The 16,726-nt window shown below is 37.1% G+C and overlaps 1 protein-coding gene across 3 annotated transcripts in view; it reads right to left on the bottom strand.

The window, feature by feature from the left end:
* The window catches only part of CACNA2D1 (calcium channel, voltage-dependent, alpha 2/delta subunit 1), a 397,279-nt gene that overhangs the window by 295,072 nt on the left and 85,481 nt on the right, over nucleotides 1–16,726 (bottom strand). For all 3 annotated transcript variants that reach the window (XM_004676889.2, XM_012720902.1, XM_012720903.1), the window contains exon 3: nucleotides 403–519. In XM_004676889.2, coding sequence (XP_004676946.1) covers nucleotides 403–519 — 117 coding nt within the window. The remainder of the gene's footprint in view (nucleotides 1–402; nucleotides 520–16,726) is intronic.

The raw sequence follows: 16,726 nt of genomic DNA, 5'->3' as shown, positions 1-16,726 counted from the left end.
CCAGAGTATTGGCTATTCTGTCTGGAAGGCAAGTTGATAGGACAGGAAACTGTTACAAGAGCCATTTTAAGGGTACTGTAAATACTTCTGAGCTTTATGATACATGGTAGATTTACATGTTTTATTACTATGTGTCATAACTTATACATGAATAAACTGATATAAGTATCAATCAAATATACTATGCCTATGTATCAAAATTGCCTTATAATATTAAAAATTAATAATAGAAATAACTTTATTACTCTGGGTTCACAATGAATCCGTATCTCATCTTTATAAACAGATCAGATGAAAAGGTTTGAAGGTAAAGAAGACACACAAATGAAAACCTCCAAATAAAGCAGGAAAGTAAATAGTAAGTAATTGGAAATAAAATGAGCAGATTCAATTTAAACTCACCACCAAGGCTTTAGATCGGTTGCTTAGAAGTTTCTCAATATCCCTGGCTGCAATTTCCACCAACTGGCGTGCATTATTTGGTTCCACAGTATACAAATCTTGGTATTTCTCATAAATCTGTGCAAAGGGAAAGGAAAATTAATAACACATTTATTGCTAATTTGGCTTCTAAATTCAAATTGAAATGCTCTGAAAACTATGGACAATTGATTAGAAAAAGACTCTCTTCTCCTATCTCCTATCCTGATTATTTTGCTGTTTAGATGTGTCAAAAATATATACTAACTTGCCATAAGATCAGCAGCTTACAAAATAGCATATCATGTTAAGAGACTGTAAAATATCTTGAACCACCAAAATTTTATATGCAACTTTGTGGTTTGATGCAAAACCATAAACATGTTAAAGAAAAAGAAAGGACTGTCTAGAAATGGAGAACTGAACTATGGGAGATCAAAGATATGTGCAATGATAAGAGCAAGGTAAGAAGAATGTGATAATGTGCTTCTCCCTGTTTTCCTTCCCCACAGCATCTGAGGTTAAAGTATATATATATATCAAATTATATTTCTTTAAATCAATGAATTAAACTATTAAAAAGAGGCTAGGCAGCACAAACACAACTCAACTAAAGTTCTGGCTCCTATCAGCATCTATGGAAGGATTTCCCTAGAGAAGCAGAAGAACACTTAGTTTATAGAGCTTGCACGCTCCTGGCAGGAGAAGAACTAAAGAAAAGGGCAGAATGTGAGCATGTTTGTGGCTGGGGGACTGAGCTGAGAAGGAAACCCCTTATGCATCCACCAGATGGGTTGCACGTGCATGACTAAACCGTCTTTGAAAGCCAGAGCCTGGCAGGATTTTACCATCGTATGGGAAGTGAATCCAGGCACACGCAGGAACCAGCTCAACCCTGTCTTTTTCTGGCACAACTCAGAATTCAGCATTATTACCAACAAGTTCCACAGCCTAGCCCCCGCTGAGCACCAAAGCCACAGCGAATGCTGCTTTCCGAGGGACACGAACACACGTGCTAACCTCCAAACACAACGTGTTAGCTTAACATGGAGTCATAATTTTTTTCTTAAGTAGTTAAAAAGTAACCAAGATTTAAATACAATTTTTACTTCCCAAAATGTTTGACATCCAAACTGTGACGTTTTTCCCATTCAAAACTTTTTGTATTTTGGTTTTCATCCCAAATTTTCAATGGAAAAATTTCAATTTTTTTAAAATTCAAGGCACATTGATTTAGTCATATAAAATCTCCATATTTTGTTTCATTCGAAATATTTGCATAAATCTGGGTTGCTTATCTTTCTGCTGACGACAGATTATTGAATTCCATTTTGTTTTTAAGATTGACTGATTGATTGATTTAGAACTAGGGTTCAGGCCAGAGGTGCAGGGAAGATGAAAGGATTCACTAGAGTCAGAGTGGGAGCAGAACAGGCCAACTGACGAAGTACACTGCTGAGGGGAGCAGCAGGTGGGTCAGAAGAGGTCTGCCACGCCATGTGGGTTATCTCCAGGGTGGGGGTCAAACTCATGTTTAAGTGGCTTTAAGCTTCTTAGTGCTGTGCTTCAACCCACTGTGTCAGCAGGGAGGGCCCCAAATTCCATTTTAAAAGCACAGGTTAACTACGAAAAATGCCATCCAATCTGAAACTCTGTTTCATTTCAGCCCAATATGACATCCAGCAACATGAACTCCTAAATAGGCTGATTGACTTGGGGTACAAGTAGATCCACCTCAACATCACCTTCATTGATTCAGTATATTTAGTGTGCCGTGGTAAAGACAATATAACTAATATGTGTGAAAGACAGTTGTGCTTTGTACCATTTATATCTTGCTAATTTCTGTCTGAAGTCTAGTCTGCTTCCTGTGGTACAGAGACTACAGTGGAATTCAGAGGTGGTGGAGATTTGTTCAGGATGCACAAATTGCACTTTACATTATATGCCACAGAAGTAACCATAATTATAATTGTGTTGCACTGTGGGTAGTTTAAAGAATGAATATATTATAAATAAAAGAAATTTAATTCAATTAAATAATTTTTCCTCAAATATATTCTCCGCTTAGAATATAATAAAAAGACTTAGTTTAAATAATTGAAGTCAAGGAAGAATGAGTCTAAAGACCCAATGTAAGCATCCTACTGTATTTATGTATGAAACCATACATGAAATATTTTTTTTTTGGTAATAAAAAATTAAAACTATAATTTTCCCACAAAAACAAAAACTTACCTCTTGCTGGCTTTTACGGAATTCAACATACTTTGCTGTTGCCTAAAATATGGCAAAGTGTTCTCAAAGCCTCAGATCTGTTCAAAAAACTGTTTAGAAAACAGCTCTGAGAGTAGAAATTTCACATGGAGTTTTATGAATTTTATGTTCATAATATATCTATATTTACAACCCTACTGTTGAAAGAAATCACATTTCTACAATTAACATGTTAACATGAGACTACTTTAAACAGATTCTTAAGTATCTTTTCCGCATCCTGATTTTCCCTCTCCTTTTAGAAAAAAAAATAATCTTTTTTTTTTTAATTTACTTTTGTAAAAGTTATTTATGCATATAAGAACTGGAGTACAGGCCAGCAATGCAGGGGGTGAGAAGATTCACCATTGACAGAGAGGGGAACAGAACAGGGGACTGACTGAAATCTACTGCTGAGGAGAGCAGCAGGAGAGACAGGAGAGGTCATGTGGGTCACTTCACTGGCTGGGAATAAACTCATGGTACAGTGGCTACAAATAGCTTCATAGTGCTGTGCTTTAACCCCCTGCACCAGCAGGGAGTGCCCAAAAAATAATTATCTTTGGTACCATCGTATCCATTATCTTTCCTCAAAGAAAAGCAACAAGATGGGAATGACACTAGTTTTGGCACCAGATGAAGATGTCCATTCAAATCATAAGTCAACTCCTCATATGCTATGCCGTATTTGTCTCCTTTTCTCTTCCTAGAAAGAATGCAGCAAAGAGAATTCAAGTTAAAATGCTTTCTTCCTGAGTGAAACATCAATATGCTTTAACTTTTCTGGTGTTCAAGTCTCCTCACTGCCATCCTTGACAGTTCTGAAGAGAAAATACTTGTCACATGGGCATTCTTCCTTGCTCACAACCTCAGGTGAATGACTTTAGTGTGTTTACATTGCTATAGTCACAGGACAAGTTTTGCTGTGATGATAAAACAGATTAGGGTTTCCCTGCCTCTCTCTCTGAAAAGTTCTAAATCTCTTGCCTCTAATTAATTACACAGATTAAAGATAATCCTTAAGACTAATACACTGTTATATATCCTTAAATTTTGATATCTGAAAAGTAACACTAACTCATAACTGCAGAATAACTATAACATTAGACCTAAGATAGTATAGATACCTGCAGAGATGGCTACAGAAAGAAATAGAGGGTTCCAAGTTTTAGACAACCAGAAGATTCTATTAACAACCATTTTTAAACAGCTATTTTATACCAGCCTTAAGTGTTCCATATATTATTTACTTACTTAAGAAATCCAAAGAAACATAATTTATTAATCAATGTGTTAATACTGGAGAACATTGGGATTCAGGTTTTAAAGCATCGGGTGGAAAGCCTATGAGTCCCATTCACCTCATAAAGTAGCAGGTACTGCCCAGAGCAGCAAAAGGGATACAGTAATATAGGGAGTCTGCACTGCTAGTCTGCCTCGTGGCTTCATCGGGATGTGGGAATATAGGACACATGTGGGGTGAGCAAGAAAGGAACCTGGGAATTAAGGATCAGCATTTACTAGGGTACCTGGCTCAGTGATAGATCAAGGGACTCCAGAAAGAGGATCTTGGTGAATGACAGTGATAAATGGACACTAAGAAGAAGTCCAGCTGAAGGATGATGGTAAAAACCACCAAGGATTGAGGGTGCAAGATAAAGAAATTGGCCAAATTCTTAGAAACAATTACATTCATGACCTATGCCAAGAGAGCAAATACACTAACCAAATAAACAAATGTTTCCCCTTACACCCAGAAGCCATGAAGCAAAGAACATTCAACAATATTGACATTAGTAATCGACCACAAAAAGGTTGAAGGACACTCACATTAAAATTGGGGAAACTTGGCCCTCCCTGGTGGCGCAGTGGGTTAAAGCACAGCACTGAGAATCTGAAGCCGCTTCCGCATGAGTTCGATTCCCGCCTGCCCCGGAGGTGACCACATGGCGTGGCAGACCTCTCCTGACCCGCCCGCTGCTCCCCTCAGCAGTGTACTTCGTAGATCTGCCTATTGTGTTCCCCGCTCTGTCTTTGGTGAAGCCTCTCGCCACCCCTGAGCCTCTGGCCTGTACCCCAGTTCTGTATGAACAAATAAATAAATCTTTAAAAAAAAAAAAATTGGGGAAACCAATTTTTTCCCTTTTAAGAGACAACATCATCAAAAAAGAGAGAGAGAGAGATAACATCAGCTCACAATTTACTTTATTTTACTAAAGAGGAATTTGAATTTCCACATATTAAAATTTACGCATTAAAAATCTGACAACTACTTCCTTCAAGAAATATATTTACATCTCACCCCAGGAATTTATCCTAGACAAGGAAATAAGCTCTGTCTAATCCACAGCCATCTTTCTGAAGGAAGTTCCACCTTTGACAGTTCTTGATGAAAGAAGAATCGTAAGTTTACTTGCACGTAAGTGGCAGTATTCTGATATGTCACCTTGTCTTTGGCCCCGACCAAATGTACCAAATTAGACCAGACCTAGAATCAGTTAACATCTGAATTAGTGATGTGTAAGATGCCAGGTACAAAAGAGCTACCTAAACAATGATAGTACTTTGAAACAATAATATTCTTTCACTGCAAGATGACAGTTGGCTAGTCTTGGGCAGAAGTAGCAACAGAAGTGAAAAGACTACAGGGAGAAAAACAGTAGTGAGTGAGAGAGGTGATGGCTGTGGTAGGCAGGATAATGGTCTCCCCAAATCCCACATCCTAATCCCCACAATCTGTGAGTATGTTGTTACATGGCAAAGGGGAATTGAGTCTGCAGGCAGAATTAAGTTTTGCTAATCAGCTGAACTTAAAATCAGGAGATTATCCTGGATTGTTTGATGAGCCCAATGTAATCACAAGGGTCCTTAAAAGTGGATGAGTAAGATGTGACTATGCAAGAGAAACCAGAGTAAAAGAAGCATGAGAAGAAACTGGCCCAATGTTACTGAATTTGAAAATAGAGTAAAAGATCCATGTGCCAAGATAGGACAACTGACAAATGGAACTATAGCACAAAAAGTCTTACTGCATTAGGCCAGTAAGATAATTCCTGACACATGATAGGCCTCCCTGGTGGCGCAGGAGTTAGTCTCAGTGCTATTAAGCTATCGCCAGCTATTGTGGCAAAACTTCAATTCCCAGCCAGGGAGCTGGCTCACATGGTGCTGTAGACCTCTCCTGACCTGCTGGCTGCTCCCCTCAGCAGTGTGTTTCAGTAGGTCTACCTGTTCTCCTTACTCTCTGGTGAATCCTCTCACTCCCCACCCTCTGACCTGCACCCCAGTCCTTGTTATATAAAAAAAATAAAACTTAAAAAACAAACTTGACGGCCCTCCCTGATGGCGCAGCGGGTTAAAGCACAGCACTGATAATCTAAAGCCGCTTCCACATGAGTTTGATTCCCGCCTGCCCCGGAGGTGACCACATGGTGTGGCAGACCTCTCCTGACCCGCCCGCTGCTCCCCTCAGCGGTGTACTTCGTCGATCTGCCTGTTCTGTTCCCCACTCTGTCTCTGGTGAAGCCTCTCACCGTCTCTGAGCCTCTGGCCTGTACCCCAGTTCTGTATGCACAAATAAATAAATAAATCTTAACAAAAAAAAAAAAACTTGACACATGAACAATGAAAAACTAACATAATTCATTGTCAGGAGCTCCCAGCTGAGAGGCAAAAACAATAATCAGCCTTGAAACTTGCCCACAGGAGCAGGCTTTCCACTAACAGAACTGCTCTCTGAACACCATGAGTTCTTGCAGAACTCAGACCCTTCCTGAGTATTCTTAAATTTTTATGAGTAGTTCTACAGTAATTCTGTGAGTGATGCGCCCTCCAAAAAATAAAAAGCTAAGACAGATATTTTAAAAGTTGTGAATAATAATATTATTACTGCTTTGTACTTTCATATTTTGGTCATTCACTCATAATAAAAAATTAGCTCTATTGTTAGAAGTGTACAATTTTCACAAACTTTATAAAGTAATGACCTTAGGACTCCCTTCACTATTGTGTAGAAATCTGAAAAGAATATCTAGACAGAAAAGCGAAAAATACCAAAATATCTGAGCACACTAGGTGTAAACATACGGATGTACTAGATTAATAAATACGACTCCACTTCAACTATGAAAGGTAGAATTAAATAAAGGGTTACATTATAACTCCTTAAAGCATTCAAATCTCACTACTTTTATTGGCTAGGGAAATAAATTTATAAATCTTCAAATGCTGAAGAAAAAGAGATTCATTGTCACCTCAGCTACTTTAGTCACAAATAAATTTCAACATTGAATTTTGCAATACGAATTCACTTGGTTTTTTGTTTATTAAGTGTTACCTTGGCTTCTGAATTATTTGCTCCCTAATAACTGAGTAATGTCTCTTTTTCTAAAAGATATATTAATATAAAAGAACAATGAAAGCTCTTTCTTGGTTACTTTCAAACAATAAATTCCCCTTAGGAAATTTTACAATAATTCAAAAATAACGTTTTCCTTTTCATTTATCATAAGTCACATCAACATCTAATTAGCCAACATAATAAGATGTTGAGATATGTGAAGAATTGTTCCCTGGGGGTAAAATTATCTAGTGGAACTAGGTATCAATAATTTTAGAATGTACTTTACCAATAATAGAGTAAAAACAGAACCTACCATTCCCCTGTGAATTAAAAAGTGAAGTTTTGCTATAAAAGAATATTCAGTATTTCCTACTTAACCACTGATCTTTTCCTTTCAAACTCTCCCATCTCCTACTTTGATTAAAGTACTAAATGAAGTAATAAATTAAAAAAATAAATAAATAAGTAAAGTACTAAATGAAGCAATCTCTTAGAGGAATGTAAAGCTTTTACAATATATGTTTAAGTACTCACTAGTATATAGTGAATTGTAGTTAGCATAGCTGGTAAAGATAATACCAACTTCAACTGTTGAAATGTATTACTCCAGTGTAATTTATATAAATTGATGAAGACATAAGCAGACATCAATGAATGGCAATAGATGAATGGCACTATGTTCATAACATTAAAAAAATTACATTTGAATTGTTCCATCTTCCTATTAAGCAAATTATAATCCCTTTATTGCTTTCTCTTAAACCTAGCTTTTCAAGATAGTCTACCTTTCAGATTTCTGTAGGTTGAGATTTCTGTTTTGTTACATTAAAACATATGCAAACATCATCATATATAATTTATTTAAATGCCAAGTTTATTATGTGGTTTCTATATTTTAAAGGAGAATTTAGTTTCAAGAGGAAAAATGACCTTTGCCTGTCTGGCTCATTACAATCCAGCAAGTAGAAAGTGGTGGCACGCAGCAAGCACTCAGTGAATACTGACTGCATTGAGGGATGCTGACTCTGGTCACCATGTCAGGCTGCCTAGAAATGTGAATGCTGATGCAACTGCTTCCGTATATTTTACTATCAGTATTGTAATGCTAAAAAATATCACAGCCATGTAAGTAAAGTGTTGTGTATTTAAGTAATGGAATATAAACATAACATCACAAAGATAATTTAATAATAAAGCAAATACAGAAAAATAAGTTAATGGTCAATTTAAGGTAGACTATTAGTGTCCCAATGAAGATACTCATAAAACTGTGATGTAAGAATACAAAAGAAAATAAAATCTTATGGGTTATAAAATAAAAAAGATGGTCATACAGTCTTGCTTTGGAGGAGACATGATTTAGTAAGAGAGGAAAGAAAGCTGAATGTGTATGGCACAGGGAATTAATGAGAAATAAAGATCAATGGTAGACTATAATGAAAAGCTATAAAAAGTCAGGACATTGGTTCATACCTTACATAATGAACTGCAAGCTATTTTAGACTAATAATACCTAGCTCAGAATTTCTAGCGACTATTACAGAAGTTAGTACATAGAAAGAATTCAAATTTTAGCAATTTACTATGAACATCTGAACATATATATGCAAATATATCTTCACACATTCAAGTGTATACATAAATTCACATGTACACAGGCACATACAGACATGTACATAAAAAGGAGCAATTGGTCATGTTCTCAGATTATAGCACATACTATTCTGATAACTACATAAAACTGGAACTTTAGTATCAAAGAAAAGTTTGATAAATATTCATCCCTGCTAATCCCATTTTTTCTATTTAACATGATACAGCTTCTTAGCATAGTATAGATACTATGCCTGTTTCTTAGCAGGAACAGTAGTGTATTTAAATGGGACATTATCTTTAGGAAGAATACTTAGGGACAGTGAACTAAGACTTTGTAAGCATCCCATCACACACACTACTATTTGTCTTGGTTTCCACTAACAAGAATTTGATGAAGCCATTTTTGAGCCATATGTTAAACATTTAAGAAGGGAAAGAACAATGAAAATCATAAACATGCCTCTTCACTTTCTCCATACATAAGAAAAGGGGATCAAATTTAACAAGAGACACAAGTCAATGTCCAGGGAGTCAATCCTGGAATCGAGAAATTAAACTGGAACAAAAACTAAAGTATATAAAAAGAGTCATGGCAAAATGCTTCGGCTTGGAGACATTTCACAAAGTGAACTATAAACTCATTTTAAGAATACTTAGTTTTAAAACACAAACAAAATTAGGACATATATAGTAAGTTATCTGTTGTTTTTTAATTCACAGATAATAACCTAACCTTATTCCCTTTTCATACCTGTAGTTCTATAAAAATTGTGAACTGAGTAGGTATTTGACCAGAAAATTCATATGTAATTAAAAGCAGATCATATTAAATTCCACTAAAAATAAATTTAAAAATAATTAAACATAGGCTGAGTGAGCTGCTCATTTAATGTCCCTAAACCCCAATTACCTAAATTCATTTCAATGCCAATACAAGAATTTTTAAAAGCAGCACAGTTTAACTTGCCCTTAATTATCATATCTTTTTGACAAATGACTTTTCTAAAGCAAAGGTACTACCTGTAAAATACTGATATACAATTTTAAAAATGTATACTCATTTAAAGAACTTCATACATCGATTCTGGCCTTAATTCTTCTAGAGTACTTTTTTCAGTTTTATTGCTATTGACACATTTTACCAGATAGTTCTTTGGTGTGAGGTTATGTCCTATGCATTTTACAATGTTAGGCAGCCCCTCTGAACTCAACATACTAGATGCCATAGTACTGACCACGCCCAGTGCAATGATCACCAATATTTCCAAATACTGAAAAATATCTGGGGGCCACCATGGTGGCAAAGGGATTCACGCACAGCGCTATGAAGATATCTATCTGCAGCCACTGCAGCATGAGCTTGATCCTCAGCCAGGGAGCTTATCCACATGGCACAATGGATCTCTCCTCTCCCAACTGCGGCTCCCCTCAACAGAGTATTTCAGTCTATCTGCCTGTTCTGCTTCCTACTCTGTATCTGGTGAATCCTTTCACCCCACCCCCACACCTCTGGCCAGTACCCCAGTTCTTGTATGCATAAATAAATAAGTCTTTTAAAATAAATAAATAAAGGACTGCAATATTTAAAGAAAAAGAAAAAATATCTGGAAAACAAAATCAACCCTGACTGAGACCACAACTTTACATATAAACACATTAAAGGTGTCTTTAGGAAATAAGGAGGGAAGAGTAAAATCTGTATATTGTATACTGAACGTCTGTAGTAATAAATAATGGTCTTTCACGTCATCCATCTTTATTCTAGACAAGTTAAAACTTAGCTATATCACTTACAAGTTTTCAGCATACTTCTCTATCATGTAGTTCAAGAAAAGATCACAGGCACTATAGATCTCTCTCTGTGTACTTAACATTACTAAGCCATTCGATTGTTATTTGGACAGATGACAAATAATACTTTATATGTCAAGTACTAGCATACTTCAGAAAGTGTCCATTATTGATTGATAATGGAATAGAGTAGCAAAGTTAAAAAAAAATTCTTACTAGAGTATCACCACGAATTTTTGTGAACCCAGAGTACCTCCTGTCAGTGAAATACTGGAAGTTACCACAAAACTAGAAATCCTCTAAGAGTCTATTCTGTAGCCTTCAAAATGAGTGTAATTAACAATCACTGACTTTAAAATATTTGTTTACTACTTAATTAATTAGTTACTTGTTAAAGATTGATTTACTTATGCATACAGAGCTGGGGTACAGGTCAGAGGTGCAGAGGTGGGGAGGTGCGAGACAGAGTGGGGAGCAGAACAGGCAGATGGATGAAGTACACTGCTGAGGGGAGCAGCGGGCGGGACAAGGGAGGTCTGCCGCGCCAGTGGATCATCTCCGGTGATGGGGCAGGGATTGAACTCATGCTGAAGTGGCTTTAGCTTCATAGTGCTGTGCATTAACCCACTGTGACACCAGGGAGGGCCCTGTTTACAGTAGGTGGTAAGGGAGATGACACTCACTATTGACAGTAAACTTGGCAAACAGAATTGCTTCCACTTAGGGAAAAACTGCTTCTTTCCCTAAAATGATCTAGGCAACACATAATCTTTGAGACAAATAAGAACTCTGAGTAAAACCAAAACATGTGAACTAACCATAAACAGCTATATTTTAAAAGTGATTATGCTATTTTGGTAAAGAAGTAATAATACGCTGATAAATATTAATTTTACAAAGTAAATAAATCTAAAGCTACATTTTAAAAAGCAATGAGCATTAAAGTTTTCCAGTGCATCTATTATTACTCTAATATTTCATTTTATTCCTCTTCATCTCCATAACTTTTCTGTGCAGGGGGCAAGTGTTACACCCCATCTGATTTGACAAGCAGCTAAAGGGAAATGTACTAGGACCAAGCTACATAGTCACATTCTCCGGAGTAGAAGACCCCCAGTTCTTGCCGTTGCTTGCGCAACTTGCTGATTTCCTAGTCAACAGCGCCAGTGATTAATTATCTTCTGCTGTAGAGTATCTTCTGCTATAAATAGATTAACACATTAAACTCTCCACCACCTAGAAAATGAGTATTCTATTTACATAGGAAGACATGACCACAATGTCAAAGAAAAATCATCAGTCTGAGTTACTAATGAAAGGAAATTCTTCACCTAGAGCACTTATGTAAATACTAACTTAATGAAGATTTCTGAATGTTCAATATTTAGACACATTTCATATGTACATCTTTGCGAGTATACTGAAATGCGAAGGTATCGATTATAAAATAACTTATGAGAAGCATAATGGCACGTTAAAAGCCAGGAAGTTCTATGATGCTGCTGGAGGAAAATGATTTTACCTGCAAACATAAATAAGCTGCCAGGAAAAAAGTAATCAACCAATTTTCTTAAATATATTTGTATTTGCGCATTTAAAATTGTCAGAACTCCAAAGAGTTTACACTTAAGAAGAAAGCCTTATGCTGCTGGTACTCTAGGCTCTGAACCATGGACATCTCTTTCGCAGGACAGACAGGAGGTGCTGCACTATAAATCTCTCTCTCCTAGCTATACCCTGTCTCTTTCCTCGCTCCCTGTTAATAAACCCTGTTGTTACTGCTTAAACAAAAAAGAAGGAAGCCTCACGGCAACAAGGAGCACGTGTTCTTTCAACCCCCTTCAGATAATTAGAAACACATGATAATCTGTTAACAAAATAGTTTATATTCCATAAAAGCCCTTCTTTCTCAAAAGATAGGAGACAACATTAGAATTGAAATAGAAGGAAAACAGGAGCAATGTTAGAAAACATGGCTGAAGATTGCAAAATGAAAATATTATTCACACTATATGAATACCCATCACAATGTCTTATGTTGACAAAAGATGCGTATGGGAGGCTTAGAAAACACCAGAAAAAAAGCTGTAATGAGAGATCTGACACTTTACAACAGAGAAGGAAAGACAGGAGGAAAAACTGTGACTGAGAGGCCTGGAATTAGTTTGATGTCCAAAGGCTGCAAGCATCCAGACTACCAGCAAGGAGAGCCGAAGACGCCGGCAAGTGAGTCTTTCACTATCTACCATCAGGAGCTAGGGCTGGACCAGGCAAGTGAGACAGCAAGGAGTACTCTCTCAGAAGGCCGGCAGGTGTCTGGCCTGCAAAAGTACCTCCTTTGATGCACCTTTTCCTTCAATTCACATCTCAGATTCTGCTGGACTCCTGGCCCTGCCCACCTCCTTCCCAGAGCCTTAGAGGGGCTGGGTGGAGAAGAAATCCTACCACCCTTAAAATATTTTCACACCTGCTTTGCAGTATCAAATGTGATCCAATTAGAGATAGATAGAAGTAGTACTGGAAAATGAAGTAACAAAGAGGAGGCTATAAGAAGGTCTTGGATTCCTCAAGGGAAAGGAAGAGGTGTAAGAAAAAGGAGACAAGAAAGCTCCCTGACTGTAACCTGCCCTTATCCCTGCACTTCGCTTTCCGCAGAACAGGGTCACCCCGGCAGCCATTGCGGATTTGATAACTTACAGAACACTGCTTACCTTTAGTGTATCTTCGTGTAAATCCAAAAATGTATTTGTACAAAAGAAAAATAGTTTCTTTGTCAACTTTTATTTGGATAACTTTTTCATAAGGTAAATTCCCATTAATTTAGAATATCTGCTCACTGGAATTGAGCAAAATTTAGATATAACTTTATCATAAAATATTTTGTCCACAATTAAAAGTGTGTCCTAGTGAATGTTTTATGAACTCAAAGCATTGTTTCCAACAAAATTAAACCCACTTTATCTCTATTTGATAAACAGCCGCTCCATTTGCCATCATGCTAGCTAAAGGAATGTGTGTGTGTGTAAATGTAATAAAATGTTGTATTAAAATATTCTGTGATTCATATTGTTCCAAAATGCATATACATTTCCAAATCTGGAAGCTTTGTACCTACTTTTTCCTTGAATTATATTACAACATAGCTTGCATTTTGTGTTGCTCTATCTTTAATACATTTTTAGACACAGTTCTTCTCAACAGCCTATTCTAATACTACATGTTTGTGGGTCTGGTGTCCTCTACTGTTTGTGAGCATATGGCTACTCAGCTAAATGTCCCACTTCTCTAATTAGCTGTGGCCAAGGGATAAGTTTTGGCCATTGGAATGGAAGTGACTGGATCTCTGCTCTCTGCTCTCCCAGTCTCTTTCCCTGTAACTGGTGCCTAGGAAATAGGACAATAAAGAATTATCAAGTGCCCAGGAATGAAAGCCACCTGCTCAGGATGGCAGAGCTCCCTGCTGGCCCTAAACTACTCCTGTCACATGAGAAAAACACATGGCTATCTTATCTGCTATTTTGGCTCAGCCTGTGCCCCAACTGTTGCAAAAACAATACCCTCTACTTATACAACAAATCAGAAGATATTTCTTGAGTTCTCATTATGGATCAATAAATATTTTACAAGGACTGCATCATCAATCTCAACAACTACATGAAGGAGCCATCTTGGCCAGACCACAAGCAATCAACCAAAGAACCACAAGGTACAATAGTCTTAATTATTTTTTAAAAGTATATGTGAAGTTCCTCTTTGGTGACACAACCGGTTAAGAGCAGCACTATGAAGCTAGCCACAGCCTCTTTAGTACAAGTTCAATCCCTGCCAGGTAGGTGACCCACATGGCATGGCAGACCTCTCCTGACCTGTCCGCTGCTCCCCTCAGCTGTGTACTTTGTCCATCTGCCTGTTCTGCTCCCCACTCTGTCTCTGGTGAATCCTCTTACTGCCTCTGGCCTATACCCCCAAGTCTGTATGCTTAATTATTTTTTTTTAAAGATTTATTTATTTATTCATACAGAACTGGGGTACAGGCCAGAGGCTCAGGGACGGTGAGAGGCTTCACCAGAGACAGAGTGGGGAGCAGAACAGGCAGATTGACGAAGTACACTGCTGAGGGGAGCAGCGGGAGGGTCAGGAGAGGTCTGGCTCGCCATGTGGTCTCCTCCGGGGCAGGCGGCAGGCGGGAATCGAACTCATGCGGAAGTGGCTTCAGATTCTCAGTGCTGTGCTTTAACCCGCTGCGCCACCAGGGAGGGCCAATTATTTTTTTAAAATATATGTAAAGATATTCCATAAAAAGTATAGAAGAACATGAAGATAAAATCAGGAATAATTTACATTCTGTACCATTTTTAACAACTCTTTCAATGGATATATATAGCTATTTCTTTGCTCACCAACAATAATGGAAATTTTTGAATTCTGTATAGAAATTTATATTTTAGGGTCCTCCCTGGTGATCCAACAGATTAAGGCACAGCACTATGAAGCTATCTACAGCCACTGGAGCACAAGTTTGATCCCCAGCCAGAGAGCTGACCCACATGGTACATGATGCAGCAGACCTGTCCTGTCTCACCCGCTGCTCCCCTCAGCAGTGTATTTTAGTCAACCCACCAGTTCTGTTCCCCACTCTGCCTCTGGTGAATCCTCTCACACCTCTACACACAACTCTGGTTTGCACGCCAGTTCCTATATGCAAAAATAAAGAAATCTTAAATAAACAAATAAATTTACATTTTAGAATTTCTACTTTTTTTATTTCCAAATGAAATTCAAGGGGAAATGTTCGTGAATGGATACCTACTGGTGAAGTCTTGTATTCTTCTAATTTATGTCTTTTATAAGAAGAGCAAAAGCATAACTAACTATATTAACCTCTACTTAGCTGGGGATCTGCTAATCTTCTCAACATACAAGTAACAGTATACATTCTCAACATACAAGTAAAAGATAGTATGCTTTTATTATTATTTTTTTTTAGCCTTGGAATTACATTCAAGTTAGTAGCTGTCTATCGTCAAACAAAAATTCAACTTTGCAAACAATGTCTTAACTCATACTAAAGCTGACATTGTTCACTTAACAAGGTGTGCTGAGGATTAATAAGATAATGCACTCAAAGGCTTTGTACAGGGACTTAACTAATGGAAAAAAATGAAGTACTTCAGTTGTATTTAAAAGGTTCTAACATATTAAATATACTAAGAATAATTACTACACACATCATCTCTTCTATCTAACTTTATTTTTTCTTCTCTCAATTATTTCATCTACTCTGATGATGAACATATGCAATTGATGTATATATGTGTTTTCCCAACACATAATTAGGTAATGGAACAATTAAATAAAAGATATCCTAATTTCAAATACAACAAGGTTATAGTAGTGATACTTAAGCCTACATAGTCCTTATCTTTAACACAAATTACGTAGGTGAAATGAGCAAAGCCTTTCATTTGCAAAATTAAAGTACTGAATTTATTCAACACTATTTATCAAATTTCACTGGTCTCATGTTGCCATAAGGCAATTTACATCAGATTGCAAAGATGTCCTATTTTAAATATATTGTTACATTGCAGTTCTTTTTAATAAGTCTGTAAAAATTATGAAAGTAAATAATTTGGGCAAAATCATCATCTCCACAATATTGAATTTCAACTAAGAACCCGGGTTTTCTATTTATTCAATCATATGTTCCTTACCAAGCACCCAATCTCAGTTCAGTTTACTTCAACTCTGAACGCTGGCATCCTTTAGCTACCTTGAATTTTTAGTGCTCTGAACAAAAAGGAGTGCACTCTCTGGTTCCATTGTGGACTTCCTTTCTAGGCAAGAGGCATAAGAAACCGTCTCTCCAGCTTGTCACTATATTAGACACATGTCTCATAAACATAAAATTGTGAGCTTTTTTTTCATCCTACCTATTCTCTTTTATCACTTTAATTTAGACAGTTTTTTATTCATTCACCAATATCTATACTCTTCTTGGTATTCTATACATCACAAAGCATAAAAGATATCAGGTGAGATTTTTTGCTTAATATTGCAATGCAAAAAGCTTATATAGCCAGCAAGGCTCACATACTAACACCAAAAGTAAAAATGAGGTCAGCAAAGGGAGTGGTTTTGAAGCTGGAGACACCCTGCAGGAGTACAAGCTCCCAAGGGCAGTTTGTTTGAATTTGAATCCATCAATAAAGGCACATAACCTCTGCCCTGAATGTGTCAATTCTCATTTCCTTTTTTTTCAATTCTACAGCCCTATCCCTTTCATAGCGATTCAGTTATTACCCTAAACACTTTCACTGC

This window comes from Condylura cristata, unplaced genomic scaffold, assembly GCF_000260355.1.
Source record: "Condylura cristata isolate star-nosed mole 26May11 unplaced genomic scaffold, ConCri1.0 scaffold00005, whole genome shotgun sequence".
In the NCBI taxonomy this organism is placed as follows: Eukaryota; Metazoa; Chordata; class Mammalia; order Eulipotyphla; family Talpidae; genus Condylura; species Condylura cristata.
Note: the sequence above shows the minus strand (reverse complement) of the source record. Positions and strands in the feature narration are given on the sequence as shown.